The 17,758-nt window shown below is 38.3% G+C and overlaps 1 protein-coding gene across 1 annotated transcript; it reads left to right on the top strand.

Annotated features, from left to right (window-relative positions):
• Positions 1–562: 562 nt before the first annotated feature.
• On the top strand, positions 563–16,865 carry dgat1b (diacylglycerol O-acyltransferase 1b). Its single transcript, XM_023403070.2, has 17 exons — positions 563–950; positions 2,446–2,533; positions 3,410–3,450; positions 4,129–4,214; positions 7,080–7,132; positions 7,651–7,756; positions 10,988–11,116; positions 11,566–11,634; positions 11,743–11,846; positions 12,323–12,361; positions 12,580–12,621; positions 12,760–12,804; positions 13,323–13,435; positions 13,919–13,984; positions 14,731–14,818; positions 15,184–15,246; positions 15,767–16,865. Exons 1-17 carry the CDS (start codon positions 706–708, stop codon positions 15,914–15,916), a joined length of 1,527 nt encoding a protein of 508 aa, XP_023258838.1. The 5' UTR covers positions 563–705; the 3' UTR covers positions 15,917–16,865.
• Positions 16,866–17,758: the final 893 nt, after the last annotated feature.

Raw genomic sequence — 17,758 nt, 5'->3', positions numbered from 1 at the left:
ATATTTACAATGAATCTCAATATTTAAGCCAACATGGAGGATTAGCCCTTATTCAGAGGAAAAAACAATGGGAATTTGATCTGATCTACTATTTGATATGACTGAAAACTCAAGAGCAGATACTAAACGGACCTTTAGGGGAGACTGTTTTATCTACTATCCTTTTCTATTCAGCAGGTGTTCTGTCTTGCTGACAATCAACCAGTATCACATGCATGTTACCTGATGAGATAACAGGAATTTAAAACACGTATGTATCAAAACCAAATCAGATCAATTTAAAAAGGCTTAACTGGCATGAATGTTGATGTTATTTTATTGCCAAATTAATTAACATACTACTAATAATTGCATTTTAATAAGAAATCATTCAGTCTATTGTATTGTATAGTATTGTATTGTATCCAGGTTGTAGTCCAGGTGTGCATTCAGCCTGAAACCTAAATGTTTCCCTGTTTTTACCCTCAGGGTCTGACTCACCAGTTACAGTATCAGACTGTTTGTGTGGCCTCATGGACACTCCTTCCTCCATGTCAACTGTACGGAAATCTGAACTTTGGGCGGACTGTTTGGCAGCACGTTCACTTCCCTCTCTCTTCCATGCGACTGGGGCTGTGTGTCACAGTAGCAATAGGCATGCTACTAAACGGAATAAATTGCTAAAGTGAACTTTTATAAGTTTTTCCTCTCTATATCTCTATCATCATGGGTGACTCGGACGCGGTCGGGGCCTTTACTCGACGGAGAAGAGCGACTTTCGCAGCGGGGAGAGTTGCGAGTTTGCAGCCGATGAACGGGAGGTCTGCAGCGGTATGTCAGAGCTCAGCGACAGCTGACACTAGCACCGACATTGGTTCGGAGAAAAAACGTGAGCATTCACTGGAGAGAGCCCTGTTTAAATCAAAGAATGAGAAAAAGAAACGCAGGAATGACATTGGTGACAGACTGAGGTGAGTACCAAACCCACGCAAGTGTTTCTTTGATGAAAGTTGAGCAGTGTTTGTTTTGTAATCAAGTGGCTAACGTTAAGCTTTAAAGGACCCGCCGCTAAAGCTATATTTACTTTAAGCTATCACTATTGCCGCCTAATTTAGTAGGTGTCGTAATTAACGTTAGCTAGTTTAAATTTGCAGCAGGAGGAGAGGGGTTAACGGCTGGTCAGTGTAGGACAGGTGGGGACGTTCGGGGTCATCCTGAACAAGCCCTGCTCATTTTGTGTCTGTTGTCAGTCACTCATTCATATTTAGATTCCCTGTTTCCCAGTGCTGCATGGCAGAGAAACAAAAACATTAGCCCTTACCCTTCTTGGCTCAAGGATATACACACAGCTAATTTGGGCTTGTGGGCTCTTTCATTGATCAGGGGCAGATCTAATGGGTGTACCATGAAAAGGAATGAAATGTGGACTAGCTTGATCTCCTTAGGCAGTGTTCCAGTTGCATAATACTAAAGTATACCCTGTGAACTAATGTTGATACAGTACTACTTAGTATATTGTATACAAGAAATGAGTATACTATATTGTTGTGTACCATCAGGGAATAATAAAAAGAGGGTGCCAAGGGACATTATCAATAACATCAACCACAACTTGGGTCAGTTTTGAATATTTTACAAGTAGCAAAGAAATATGATTTCACATCTATTAATTACTTTATGCTTTGTCTGAACTGCTGCCTTTCATTTATTTTTGAAACCTTTGCATAATTTAATAAATTAATCTCCTTTGGGTACAAATTTTGTGGCTAAAGTAAATTCCAGTAAATTTGACAACGTAACATCTAATAATATTAATCATTTACATCACAAACACAAATAGTCTAACAGAAATGGTGTGATGATTAATAAATAAAATAAAATAACAGCAGAACTTTCATTCAACCACAAATGAAACAGGTTGCTATTTACGGGGTATGGATAATGTATCGTTTACTTTTCAAGTCACATAGTGTAACACAAAGCATATATTTTGCATGTTTGAATAGTTTTGGCCAAGTGAATAGGGACATTTACTGCTTAAAGCCCTTATTTACACTTGGGGAAAATGACTTGCCCAACAATCCTAAAACAACCAGATTTCTGAATAGTTTTATTGCTGACATAAATAAAATACAAAAATATAAGGAGTAAGTTGAGTAGTTTACTCAAATGATTAGTTTACTCAACTTAGTCAGAGAGTAAGTTGAACAATGCTGGAAAAAAATGTCCCATGGTTGAACTTAATCACTGACCCCCTTTTGTTCTTCTTCTTCTTCTTTTTCTTACTGAAACTGACAGATGTCGGTGCACGTCCACAAAACACTTTCATCTTTTTCCTCATATTTATCATTTGTTGTGCAATAGTTATATTCCATGTGTCAAATGTAAATAAACCTAAATTAAGATTATATTATATATATATATATATTATTCTTGATTGATCCATGCCTCCATCTATTTCTGTAGCTGTCACAGGACACAGGAGTCCCTGTTGACTTCAACCAGTGGTTACAATAACTACAGAGGAATCCTCAATTGGTGTGTGGTAATGCTGGTAAGACATAAGTGTGCACACACACAAATTAACACATACATATAGACACACACACATGACTCCATATGTTTAATATAAGGACAAATGTGAAAACACATCTACTGTTTCGGCTCTCCAACCTGGGAATTTGTGACCACTGAAAACAGCTTTTGGAAGACACTCTCAAAAGTTGGTAAATTTGTAAGTCTTATATAGCTGTGTGAATGGGAGAGGTGCTGTATATGCAGGCATGCAGGACATAACATTTGCATGTACTTCCAGCTCTCAGCAGTGTTAAGAAGCCAAATTGCATTTGTGTCTGATCTGTCTGAATTTCAAAACATCCAAATGAGCAAGTACAGTAAAATAATTTAATATGATTAACAAGTTTATGTCAAACTCAACATCTTTCACAGTTCTCACTCCTCTGTGCTTGGGAGAAGTGACAGAATATAAGAAAAGGAGAGAAGAGGAGGCTAGCAAAGGCTTTTTGTTAATCCAGGCTTTGAACACAGATTTTTTGTGTTCATCGCAGGAGGTTTTCCTTCATTCCCACTGAACTTCTGTCCCATCCCCAGGCATAAGGCCTTTGTGCTGGGTAATGAGATATTACAATCCATTTAGAAAGAAGGAGAGTGAGGAGGAGAGATAAAAAGAATGATGGGAGGAGGAGGAGAAATGGGGTGAGGAGAGGAAAGAGAGATATATGGGGAGCAACAGAAGGAGAGAGGAGAGCATAGAGGAGGATAATATGGAAGGATAAGTTTATTCAATTAAGGGAAGAAATGACTGAGAAGGATGAAAGAAACATAAGTAGGGAGAAAGGAGTAGGGAGTATTGTGTGATAGAAACACACAGCTAGACAGTTATGTCTTTAACTTTTGCCTTTTATTACAGGTGCTGAGTAATGCTCGCCTCTTCTTAGAAAACCTGTTGAGGTGGGTTAATTTGGAGTCTTTGAATAAATGTCATTTTTTCTATTCCTGTATTTTTCACATAAATTATTGACCGTTATTTCTATAGGCTTCCTGTACTGCTTATACCCAGTGTGTCATTCTTAAACAGAAATTACAGTGATGTTTGCAATATTCCAAAAAGAAGAAACACAGTCTCAAAAATGTTAAAAACTTCCTGCTCTTACAGAGTGCTTTTACTAATCCTTGAAAATCTTTGACAATAGAGCTTATTCACAGCCAGTATTATGACATGTCATAGCAGGAAGACCACAGCTATGGGCTCAGGTGGTAGAGCAGGTTGGCTGATGGTGGCCAAGGTTGCGTAATGAATCATGGCATCCGGCATAACACCCATGCCAAATCAAATATGTGGATTGTACATCATAGCAGGAAAGGTACAAGTGTAATTAATACAACAACATCTGCATTTCATTTAGGGTCATTGAAATTGCTTACTTGCTTTTCCTGCTACGACATGTCAAAATGTCAGCTGTAAAAAAGTCTGTATAGGGATATCTATATGTGGCATCAATTGTAAACAACTGACTAAATTTCAATCATTCATTTCCTTTGTATTGCCAATATGCATGCAGTGTGTAGTTCTTTAACATTTAACATTTTTTAAATTCTTTTTTGTTTGTTTGTTTTTTTGTTTGTCAGGTACGGCGTGCTGGTGGACCCTATTCAGGTTGTCTCCTTGTTTCTCAATGATCCATACAGCTGGCCGGCAGCATGCCTGGTGATTGGTAGGTAAACTTTAAAAAACAACTACCCCAAATATCAACACCATGGAAAGCAAACATTGCATTCTTGTGTTGAAGAAGAAAATGTTAAATAGTTGTTGAAAGTTCTGTTGATTATTAATACAAATGATTATTTGATATTGATCATTTTAGTTGGGGTGGAAAAATCCCTTCAAACACGTGGTCACCTGGTGCAGTGTGCTAGTGCTACAACTTGAGGGAAAATAAAGAATAAAAAGCGAGAACAAACAACCCACAATAGTTTCAATAAATAATAAGGGAGACGTGGGAGTCATATGTAGCTTTGTGGAACTGTGCACTAATATGTCTGAGAATGCCCCCCAAGTGATATACACTCACACTTTAACTGAAAATAAACCATGTTTAGATAATTGGGCGAAATAACTGGACTAATTTCAAAACGGTAAACATGTTTTCATTAGTGTGTAGGTGGTGTGATCAGCTTCATTTCAAGCCATGCCTTGTTTTAAGACACACAGTGGCACATGCTATATTCAAAGTTCTTTATCTATATTTATTTTTATAGTATATTGCAGTGGAAATCTGCAGTGGTGCAGCTCGGTGTCTCTAGAGGGACAATCACCTGCCCTATATACTGCACACTGGTACTGTGCTGCAGAAAGAGGTGGCGAGATAAAATGGGGAGCAAAAGGATGAGAGAGAGATGAGTTGGAAGGAGGAGGGGTTGATGTAAAGCAATGCATTGTCACAAGGGAAAAGAAGAGAGGTGGAGAGATAGATGGAGTTAAGGTAAATGAAAATTGGTAAGAGACAGGTGGAACTGGAGTCTGTTTACAGTCGCATGGACAGTAAAGCAGCTCATTTCCAGAGGGCATTCAGTAGTCACTGCAGCAGTATACATACACGCACACACACACACTCCAAACAAACAAATACCCCAACACACAGTAAATGAGTCTACACTTTATGATAATCTACCTGCAAAGTGGGAAGGTTTGAAAAACCAGTTTAGGAGGTTTTACGTTTAGCCAACTGACCTGTGAGCGACCAAAAGGAAATGAATTTTACTCTAATTTAAGCTAATGTGAGGTATTTCATTGCATCATAAATGTGTTGCTTTCAAAATGTCTCGCAAAAGTACTCTGGAGATACCTGGTGAAAGGTTTATGTGCATCGAGCAGGTGCTAAACGGTGCTGTTTGTCTCAGTTTGATGCGCAAGTGGATACAATAGTTGCTGTTTGTCAAAGATGCTGAACAGGCCTGTTTCCAAAAGAGATGAAAAAACACATAAAATAGCATGCTATGACTTTCTTGTCATCTCCACCCTTCAGATACTTGATTTTTTTTATGTTTGATGAACACGCTCCCCCCATCTGTAATTGGTCAGGGAAAACAAGATTTGGACCATTGTTGCTCTTTTCAGCATTTGGTAAATCAGAAAATAAAATATCATGATTAAAATCTGATTTGGTTGAACACTGCAGAAACAACAGCGTTATTTTATTTATTTATTCATTTATTTATATATTTATTTATTTATTTACTTTTTGGGTGCTTTTTTTTCAGTGGAGCAAATTATGCTGAGTGTGTGCCAGGTTGTTTTTAAGTTACATTATAATAATGTTTCATGATACCATCATTAGCATATTCTCTGAATATCATAGTTGTCCCTGTGTTAAAAGCCACCTAGTTAAAAGAATTACTGTGAGGAAATTACACATAGTAGGCTTCCTGACTGTATGTGATTGTTGTTTACTCTGAAGAGGTGTTTCTGATGGTAAGATAAAATGTGACAATTGCCTAAATACAGAATCTCATGTAACTATAATGAACATCTTTGCATAAGCCTAGTGAAGTGATGCCTACTTCATCTAACTAACTGCAAATTATGACAGGTTGAATAAAAAAATTTTTCACTTGCAAAACTAGCTTGTTTAGTGCACATATTTGGTTACTGTCACATGAAAAAAGAGTTGTGCCTGAAACACATCTGTTCCTTCCTATAACCTTCTTGTCTCTTCAGTATATTGTGAAATAAAAAACAAGCATGTGGCTGAACCATTAAACAAATTGATTTGGAATAGCAATGCTGATGGATAGTTACACTGATGACAGCATGATAAGACCCTAGACTCAAAATGTCTGTTTACAATGCAGTTTACACATCTGTTCACTCTAGATTAGATGGATTGGCATGCTAATGCTCTGATTAGGGTCTTAAAATGGAACAATTGCTGCAATTATGTGCCATCAGTGTGGCTCAGCCTAGTCTAGTCAGGCTAATGAGCAATCTACATACCAGTGGTTTCCCTAAGTTCATTCAGCAGTGAGTTACCCTGCAGTTTAACCTGATACTGCTGCAAGATAAAAAAAAAAAAAAAAAAGGGGGAAATCTACATACAATTTAGCCTAATTTGCACCTTAGAGAATCAGGGTTAGTGGCACCAATTAATGCATAATAAAGTGTGCATTGAAGAAAAAGCGGGGCACCACAAAATTACCTCATCTATTTTTGGCTCAAAATATCCCAAAACTAGCCCTGCTTTTTTAAATGTAGATATTATACCAGAGCAAGTTCTCTCTTATCCAGGACAAAGTTTAACACAAAGGTCCTATAGGATAACTCAGGAAGGGGAGAATTGGCTGGTTGTTGGAGGTATAAAAGTAGTTCTAGTTACTTTAATTTCATGATTTAGTTGATGATAGTTTTACACTTATGTTAGAACATTATTAGACCTAAGTAAAGACTTATGCGTACCTCTTAAAGATTTTTTTTTCTCAGGCTCGTAATCTCATCCTGTTGAGAAGTCGATCTGTAAGAGGAAAAAAAAGAATCTGGATTGTTTTAGAAAAACTGACATGAGTCTGTACTTGTGTTTTGACAGTGTCCAATGTGTTCATTGTGGTGGCTCTCTACACAGAAAGGCAGCTGTCGAAGGTGAGTGGGGAAACCCTGCTTTAACATCAGAGCACTGTGGATTTTAACTGAACTGTTGAATTCAGAGCACATTCCCAACTCCCAGGAGGGATTATTTTTCTAAAACTGTTCTCTAAAACTGACTGACTAGCTGACCCTCCCCAACTGCATCTGCATATGTTAAATGGTAAAATGGGAAAATTAGTTTCACCATCTGCATTTAGGACATATTCAGTTATGCTCTGTCTGTTTGGCATGAATATGGAACATTATGAGCCTTTTAAAACTTTACTAGGCCACCATAACTCAAAATGTAGTTCTGTTTTGAGTAAACAAATGCTTAAAAGTTTTCATGTTTAGCTGTATTCTTGTCAGTGTGTTTAGAATGAAAGCAATAACATAAGGAATGGAGTTAAAAATTTGCGAGCAAAATAAAGCCACTTCACAAGTCGGGTGACAGTGGTTTAAGACAGGACAATGTCCTGTTTTTAAGATTTATCATTAAAACTCCTGCTGCCCCTCTCTGTCTCTCTACTCAGGGATCATTCAGTGAACTTGTGGGATTTCTGGTCCATTGCATTAACATGGCAATCATGCTAACATTTCCTGCTGCAGTGGTTCTGCTGGTCCCCTCCGTGACCCCAGGTAAAATGTTTCACACTGTTATTAAAATACCATCTCTGCAGCTTTGGTACAAACTACATAACTGAGAGAAATGGTCGACTGAAATAGTAGCACCTTATGCAGCCAAACCATTATCCATTCATTGGTGGTTTGCAATGTAGTCATGTGTATAAAACAGAAAATAATATGATTGTAATGGGAGATTAAGAGGACTTTCACAACCTTGCCCTTCAGAGAAACAGTTGACCAGTTTGATAGTGCAGTAAAAAGACTTGTCTTATACAGAGTCATAATTGGAGCCGGTTAGTGGTAATGGACCAGTTGGTCATGACTAGATTATTTCCAGCTGGCTCTGAGGAGAGGAGGGGAGGGGAGGGGAGGGGTTGGGTGGGTTGGGGTGGTTTGCAGCAGGGTCATCTATTGGTCACCTTCCTCTGTCTTTATGAGGATATATGACAGAAACCATGGCTGCCCTCCACAAACCATGTGATTCCCTTTATGATGCATTTGCAATGCTGCACACTACATGATGCATAATATGACTCTGTGCTTAAGAAATACAGATATTCCCCTTTTAAATGTTGCTGTCGTGTGGTTAGTAAATGACTCAACATAGCCTGCAACACAATGGCTTACATTCAAAAGAAAAATGCCACTGTCGCAATAAGACCACCCAAAAAAAGCAACTTTTTATATTTTTGGAATAACAAGATGTACGAAGAAGTGCATATTTGTAGTGTGATGGGTATTTTATCCACTGTTTCCCATTACCTCAGGCCGACTTGCGTCTGTTATGGTGCAATTTGGTAAAATATGGCTCCTCTACCAGGGTTTTATGCTCTTCTCTTGTGTCTCATGTAATGAACTTAAAATTATAAATTATTTTCACTGCCACTGTCAATTTAACCCACAAATGTTAAACAGGTGGAGCATTTTTCACATGATTAACATGATGTATTTAGCTCAGATTTTTGGCATAGCTGCAGTCTTTTATTCTTTAAGCTTTAGTTGGATCTTTAACTTTATCACGATCATGAGAGGTAGTGAGTTTAAAGTGTTTTTTGGTACACACTGTAGTGTTAATTTCATCCAGGAAAATCACTGTTTTAATGCTTTGCTACTCTCCCATTTTGGTATATTCTCCTCTCCTCTTCTCTCCTCTCCTCTCCTCTCCTCTCCTCTCCTCTCCTCTCCTCTCCTCTCCTCTCTTCTCCTTCTCCTTCTCCTTCTCCTCTGTTGTCTCACTGGGAGGTTAAGGAGTAAAGGAATCAGTCCATCTGTCTGTCTGTTCTCCTCTCTGCGCTGCTGTTCACACAGGAAGGGCGATGACAGAGGGCAGGTGTGTGTGTGTGTGTGTGTGTGTGTGTGTGTGTGTGTGAGAGAGAGTGTGAGTGTGTGTGTAGCGAGCTATTGCTTTTACTGGACACTTCTTATGTAACCAGTATTCAGCTATTGTACATGAAGCAGAGTGCAAGGATCTCATATCAAGGTTCATTTTAAATTGTATTGAATTTCTTTTGAGGAATACTGTAATGATGAAGGAGCTCTGCTCTCTACTGTCTACTGCCATTATTTCATCATTTCCACTGCTTTTGATGTCTTTTAATGTGCCAAGTCTGGTGCAAGGAGAGCGTTTTACAAGTAGGTGTAAAACAAACTGTAACACTCTGCTTATGCAATCAGTATTCAACTATTATACATTAAGCAGTGTTCTTAGAGGTATTAAAGTGCTGAAAAGTTTTGTTGAACCGTCTTCATCATAAAACATGATGAAATAATTGACATAGAAAGCAACAATTCAAATATGAAGGAAAATTATCTTAGGTTGGTACATGTCTATCTCAGCTATATGTTTATTTGGATGCAGATAGTCGAATAGCTTTCAGTGTAAAGAATAAGAAAAGAAGCAGAATTTTCCAGTTTTAATGTCGTCATAGTTTTCACATCTACAGATCTAAAATTGATAATTATCCATATTGCACAGGTTAGGCGTGGTGTGTCAGGTGTATCAACTTGGCATCTGACATACATGCAGAAGGTATCGGATTACCTGATGGAGCTGAGCCTGGCTTTTCCGGTGGTGGAACCACTTTGAACTTTTTACCCTGATCAAGATACATCCCCAAAGAGAAGAGACGCATCTTACTGTGAAGCATGTCGACTTTAATCAGTGAATTGTCACATTCTGTCTTTGCCGTTCTACTGCTGGTGGAAAAAAACAACAAAAATCACGTAGTCAACCCAGCTGAGATTTTTGAAAATTTGAAGTGAGAGAGTTGGTGAGTTCCTGGGAAAATTCATGATCTTGGTGGACGATTATTGGCTCCTCTGGCATGTTAAGCCCTGCGTTTTTGTATGTGTGTGTCTGTGATCAGTATCTACAGTAACTGTCTGGCTGCCACATCGCGCCAGAGAGACAGATGGTTAATGGATAAGATTTGCTGTGTTTTGGTGTCAGGTATGCTAACCTCCACCTCACCCTGCAGGCACAACACACGGTTTTTATTTATGTGTGCATTTGTCTGTGTGTTTGTTCACATGTATGAGTTTGTGAATGTATGTATGTTGGTGTGTGTCTTCACCTTCAGACTATTGTTAAAGTCTATGTGGCCTGTGTGTGTGTGTGTGTGTGTGTGTGTGTGTGTGTGTGTGTGTGTACATGCTTGCTCATCTTCAAAATATGTTGATTATCAAATCAGTTTTCCCCTACTGACAAATAAAGACAAACACTGGTTTGTGTGTGCACAGTTTTATGTGTGTGCGCACATCCACACACACACACACAGCCACACTGGTAAACAACATGGTGACTGGCATAGTTACAGTGCTCTCATTCTGAGTTGAGATGATTTATTTTACTGGCCATGTTTTGCTGTTTGTTAAAGATCAAATGAAGACCTCTCTCTCTGTCTCTCTTTCCCTTCCCCTTTCATTCTTTAAATCCTCCCTTCTCTCTCTCTTTGAGTTTCTCTTGCTCATTCTGCTCCCGCCTCTCCCTCCATCCTCCCATCTCACACTTTTTGTCCACTTTCTTCTCCTCTTTCTCTCTGTCCCCTCCTCTGTTCTTGCTCATTATTTTCTGCCCTCTAGTGGCTTTCCCTCATTTCTTCTTCTCATCTCTGTGTTCATCCACGCAGTCATGTCAGTTGGTTACATGTTCTCACACTACAGCCATGTCCACATCAAAATGTTAACTAGGATCTTTCTCTCTCTCTCTCTCTCTCCCTCCCTCCCTCCCTCCCTCTCTGTCAGTTGGTGGTGCGTTCGTACTTGGTATTTACACCATTCTCTTCCTAAAGCTGTATTCATATAAGGATGTCAACATGTGGTGCAGAGAGCTGAGCACTGCCAAGGCCAAGAAACTGGCCAGGTCACTGTCTTGTAAGTGACACATACACACACACACACACACACACACACACACACACACACACACACACACACACACACAAACACACACACAGTGTAGACATAACTGTAAATTAATTCCTTGCCAAGTTTCTGTTAATGCTTTGAATTTTTTTGTAACCCAGAGGATGCTCCAAGTTCTTTGCTCATGCTGTTACAGTGACATCTAATGGCAAACTTGTGATACTGCAATTGTCAGATTAATAAAACAAAAAAACAAAGTATGTATATCTAGCAAACAATATCTATCACAAATCTGTTTTGAAATTGTGGCTGTGAAACAAACATTGGTTTTTATTTGGTGTTTACAGTTGTCATTTGTTTTATTTTTATTTGACCAATAAAATCGAATATTACAGAACACATCATTTCAAGTTCCTTTACATTAGGCATAAGTGTTTATGTGTTAATTATTCCCACAGGTCCCTCACCACAGTATTTCAACAGAGGTGACCGCAAGGTGTGTTATCCGGGCAACCTCACCATCAGAGGTACTCCAATGCACCTTTCTAGTGTTGGCATGAAACTGAATTGGTGATGTTTCCTTTCACGCCTTTTTGATTAATTGTGACATTGACCTCCTCTGCGCGTCTCTGTAGACATGTACTACTTTGTCTTTGCTCCGACTCTGTGCTACGAGCTCAACTTCCCTCGCTCTCCTGGGATTCGCATGAGTTTCCTGCTGAGAAGGCTGTTTGAAATGGTGAGGAAGCATCTCATGTCAGCATCAGCCAGAAAAACACTACGTTTACTGTAGATGTATGCTCAAGTGAAAAAGGGGGCTCTTCTCCTGATAATGATCAATCTAAGTGTTTCCTAAAAGTATTTCTGTAAGGATCTCCCAAAAAAGGTACTCAAGGCCAAGTTTGTCTTCACAGCTGTGAAGATCTTAACATTTGCTGTAAGTGATTGTGTCGAGGGCGATTGATTTATTTTCATAAATACTGGGTCTTTTGCGGTTTTGGGCATCATTCAGAGTGATTATGATAAGATTTACAAGTTAACTGAATTGCTGAGATCTGGGGACATGGTGACAACAACATCTAAACAGTATAGTAGAATTACTTGGATGCCTCATGTAGTGATGTATAACTTTTTTTTTAAAGTTTGGAAGTAATGACAATATATTACTGTGAGATAATGTCACTCACTTTATGAATGTGTGTGTTTTCTCCACAGCTGTTCTTCACCCAGCTGTTAGTTGGTCTCACTCAACAGGTACGGTCTTATGAACTAAGCCAAACTTATGTATGGTGATACAATCTTCTCTCTGTTAAAAGTATTTTAATCTTATCATCTATATCAGTACTAGAATTTAAATGAAACTGATAAGCAGTTAAGTCATTTCTCTGACTACCAGAAAGACAGTCATGAATAAACTACTCTTAAAAAAAAAAGAAACTAATGCTTTCCTTTTTCATCTTGCTCTCTTTCAGTGGATGATTCCCATCATTCAAAGCTCGATGAAACCACTCGAGGTGAAGAAGACAGAATGACAGTGAAGCTTAATCTGTCAACAGAACAACATGGTGTCATGTTGTTTTCAGATGCAAAGTGTGGCGGTGCATTTGTTAACCTATGGGTCTCTCCTCTCTCACTCCCCTCTTCTCCTCTAGGACATGGATCTGTCCAGAATGACTGAGAGACTCTTACGATTAGCCGTGAGTAAAAACTCGACCCACGCAGTTTTACTAAGGTTGTTTGTCTGCAGCACTTTATAGGAGGAAACAGCATACATTATAAATCATAGTTGTGTCTATAATCACAATATGTAAAGTCCGTGAAGATGATTTTCAGCTCTTCTGCTCTGAATTTAAACTCACATTTAGTTCCAGCGAGCGGTCATGATGAAACTATAACTCTGCTCCACAGTCAAAATCACCTCAATATTTTCATTTCAGTGGCATCTTTTCAAAATGTTTCCATTGCACAAATTAAGAATTACATTATACACTGCATATTTTAAAATAGTCATATATATTGTAGCATTTAGCTTACTGTACATGAGAATATACTATATCTCATCATGACTATGCTCAGATTATAAGTAGGGAAGATGCTTGAGTTTTATATCAGGCTCCGACTCGAAGTTAGTTTTGGCTTCTCCTCCAAAATGTCTCACACTCATACAATTCATTCTTGTTCATGTGGATGCTCCATTTCTCTAACCCTTCTCTAGGTTCCTAATCACCTGCTGTGGCTGATGTTTTTCTACTGGTTCTTCCACTCATCCATGAACTTCACTGCTGAGCTGCTGCGCTTTGGAGACAGACAGTTTTACCAGGACTGGTGGTAAGTTTGTGTGTCTGTTTGTGCCTGTGTTGTTTGTGAATTTTAAGAGGTGTGATGTACGGTGTTGACGGACCAACAGCTCAGAGTTGCTGCAAGCACTGGTATTTGCATGTGCGTGTAGACAATTGCGTAGTGTAAGCATGTGTGTAGGATAATTTCAGTGCTTTGGGCCGAACAAGAGCTTGGAAAGTCTAGTTTCTTGTTTTATGAAAGTTTAAAACCATTTGGGCTTTCAGAGTGCCCTTACTAGAGTCAAACAATTACATTTTTGACATCATTTTGTGTATTGTACCTTTGCTGGTATTTTCATCGCTCAGTATACTGTAGGATAATTACTATTATTTCATTTTTTCCCACTTGATAATACAGTTTTTAGACTTTTTCATGTCCATCAAAATTAATTAAACTGCCAGAGAGCCTTTATTTAGTACCTGTAATGCTCAAACACTCAACTTCAACACTATTTCCTGACTCTTCTTTCAGGAACTCTGAGACGGTGACATATTTCTGGCAGAACTGGAACATCCCTGTACACAAGTGGTGTCTACGGTGAGTTACTCGCACACTAACACGTTGAAAGGGAGCAATGAAGTTTATAGAACTGAGCACAAGGGACAGCAGCAGGTTTGATGCAGGGAGAAAGACTTAACAAGGCTATTTGGGAAACTCAATTATCTAGCTTTTATTTTTAAGTGGTAGTAATAAATACAGTGCCCACAGCCAGTTCCATGTACACTAACATAGCAGCAAAAGCAGTGAGGTTATATTAAACAAGACAAAGCAAATTAAAGGCTTTTTAGATGCTTTAAAGAGGCTTTACTACTTTGACTTCCTATCAGTTAGGAAGACACTTCAACATATTAGACAGCAGGGAATAAAATAGTAAGTGACTGATGGAACAAATGAGTGAACTCTTTTCTACGAGTTGTCAGTGCATTTGATTTTTCTAATGTATGCATCCATATACGCATTTAGGGTTGCAGCTAATGATCATTGTCATCATTGATTATTCTGCCAATTATTTTCTTGACTTATAATCCTGTCTATAAAATGACAGACAATAGTAAGAAAGTTCAAAGTGGCATCATCATTATCCTTCTTTTGAGTCTTAAAGTCAAAGATATTCAGTTTATTGTCATATATGACAAAGTAAAGCAGCAGATCTCCACATTTAAGAAGCTCTAAATAGAGATTTTTTGCTTGAAAAAGAAACCAATCAGTTGATATACCAATTACTTCAGCTCTGATCTGTGTATTGACTGGTTTAATAATCCTTCCCTTTGTCTGTCTTCTAGCCACTTTTACAAGCCGCTGCTGAGGAGTGGATTCAGTAAAATAGTCAGCCAATCAGCTGTCTTCTTCCTGTCGGCTTTCTTCCATGAGGTAAGAGATGAGAGCATACCTACTATTAATAGATAGATAGATAGATAGATAGATAGATAGATAGATAGATAGATAGATAGATAGATAGATAGATAGATAGATAGATAGATAGATAGATAGATAGATACTTTATTTATCCCCTAGGGAAAATTCATGGTGGTTTGTAGACTAGTCTTGGGCTGGTCTAAGTGTAGATCAGGTACACGTAATCTCTGCTATGGAGAGGGAAGTTTTACCCTTCCCTCTCCATTTCTTCAAAACTATAAAATCCTCTCTCAGGTAATTGCTCCTGTGCAGAAGCTGAGGCTATATTTTATCAATTAAAGTAATAAAATTATTATTACCTGTCTGCCTCTGTGTCTTAGTACCTGGTGAGTGTTCCGCTCAGGATGTTCAGACTTTGGGCCTTCACGGGCATGATGGCGCAGGTAAGACCCAACACATATAACTGATGACAAACTTTCAACTGTGGCTGGCACTTATCTTGCACTGAAATTATAGTTTTCCTTTAAGACTGTATAATATGCATTGCGACCATGCTAAACCAAATGACAGGTATAGGTAGGTTAGAGGTAGGTCACACAAAATGTCAAATTAAAGACAAATGCATGATGTTCCTTCTGTGTCCTATGGGATATTTTAAATTGTGCTCTCAGTGTTTGGCCTTGGTTCCAGCATCATTAATTTAATTAATGGCCTCATTTGCATAACAGGGCATGTTTTGGGTATCATGGGGAATATGGTGGGACAATAGGCAATATAAGTGCCTCTTGTTCTTTGCTGATGCTGTTAGTTCGTTATACATCATAGTTTGCTGAGTCATACATCACAAACAACAGAAAAAAGAAAAAAATACACACAGAAAATTAAGACTGTAATTAGTCATTAAAAAAACAATATCACCTACTATGTTTATTTAATTACCTTTTTTTTTTATTGACTCATCAGCTTCCATTAGCCTGGTTTGTTGGTCGCTTCTTGCGTGGTAACTACGGCAACGCTGCAGTGTGGATGTCCATCATCATTGGTCAGCCATTCGCCGTCTTGATGTACGTCCATGACTATTACGTCCTGCACTACAGACAGGAGGCCGACTGATGTGCACGCACGCACATACACATACACATACACATACACAAACACACACACACACACACACGCACACACACACTTTTAAATACAACTAGTCTAAAGGGCAGGTATCAACTATTGTCCGCTGCATGTCAGGATGAGCTGATCACGTCTCACAGCATGTTTACATTAGACACTGGCCATTGTGTCTACCTGCTGGGAAAGCTAACAATAGCTTATGGAGGCAAAAAAAATTCAATTTTTAAAGTGGACAGTGCAGCAAAATGTCAGTCTGTCAGAAAGACTACTGTACATTAACGAAGCGGGGAACAGTAACTAGTTACTCAGGTGATTTTTCAGACAACAGCACAGATGGGTTGAAATGTGACATGAATGGATAATTTATTGTATTCGGTACAAAAACTTTTCTTTTAATCATAAAGTTCCATAAAGATTTTCCTCTTCAGTTGTGAGCAGTGTGGTGACTATAGCCGGATTTTATAAAATGTTAACTCGACAGCATGATTCAAGTGCCTTGTTGGAAGTAATGATCCTCTGTGTTTCTTCCTTTCTGTTTGTTGTCTTTCGAAGGCATCTTAATCTCTCTGTTTTTACTGTAAGATGGAAACATCACAAGAAGCAATGAATGTATGCAGACAGGATTTTATTAATAGATGATTTTTATTTGTTTTATGTTTTACTTTGTCAATTATGAAAAAGGCAGCGTTAGTGTATGTCTGTTTTTATACATATATAAATATATACATGATTTGCCATTACAATTATACAGCTCATATGAGTACATTTTTGGTCTATTGATTTTTTTTTGGGGATCAGAAAAATCCATAGTATGAAAAATCTATGCATCAATGTTATTGACATTCTAGTATTTCACTAGACTGTTGCCAATTAATGATGTCTAATGATGTGTTTAAGTACAATGTGTGTGTCTGAAAATAAACATTCAAAGAGTTCACTTGAAGTCTTGTTATTAAGTGTGTGTTGTTTTGTGCCATTGTTTTTCATATGTGTTTAAACATGAACCTACCTAAAGCTGACAGGTTTTGTTCTTGGAATTGAAAGACGCGAAGAGCCAGAAGAGAAAGTCGGATTTTCATAACTTTCATGCATTTGTTATACGGTAGCTGACAAATTAATGCAAGAGATTTAAGACTCTGAACTGAAGAAAGTCAAAGTTGCTTTTTAGAATGCATAGAGGCAACTGCATGCACAGTTTGTAGGGCTTTAAAAATAAGATTTGTGGCACGTCAGATCAAATTTTCCCAAGTCTCAATTCTAGGCAAGAACAACTTCCAATGTTTTAGACAGAAGAGAGAGCTCAGAAATGCTAAGAAAAATAACACTCCCTGGGTGCTGTAATATACTTCAGTCTACAATAATGTGTGAGTAATTTTATATTTCTCATCAGAACATCAATCAAGCAACTAAAAAGAGATGAAAAATGACCACAGACACACAAAATTAATAAAATACACATAACACAATACGAAGCAGTGCAAAACAAGCACAATGACATACAAAACACCCACAGAGAGACACAAAACAAGCATGACTTGTCGCAAAATGACCATAAAGAGATGCGAAATGACAAAAATGACTTGTGTCTTTCAGTCTGTGGTTCTTGCTCCTATATATGAGGTGTGGGGTGCCCTTTTGCAAGTCATTGCCCAGGGGCCCATTGTCTCATAATCCGTCCATGAGCTTGTATTTTTGCACTCTACACCATCCAATGAGTCAGATCTTTACTTTACTGTAGGGACTCTGAGCTGCAACTCCTGCAGTTCCTTCCAATCTAAAACACTTATTTCAAACCTTACCACTGATCCTGTGTACTGCTGTATGTGCACT

The sequence above is a fragment of the Seriola lalandi genome, unplaced genomic scaffold (genome assembly GCF_002814215.2).
Source record: "Seriola lalandi dorsalis isolate HSWRI2012SDOR001 ecotype SW California unplaced genomic scaffold, Sedor1 jcf7180002054062, whole genome shotgun sequence".
Taxonomy (NCBI): Eukaryota; Metazoa; Chordata; class Actinopteri; order Carangiformes; family Carangidae; genus Seriola; species Seriola lalandi.
Note: the sequence above shows the minus strand (reverse complement) of the source record. Positions and strands in the feature narration are given on the sequence as shown.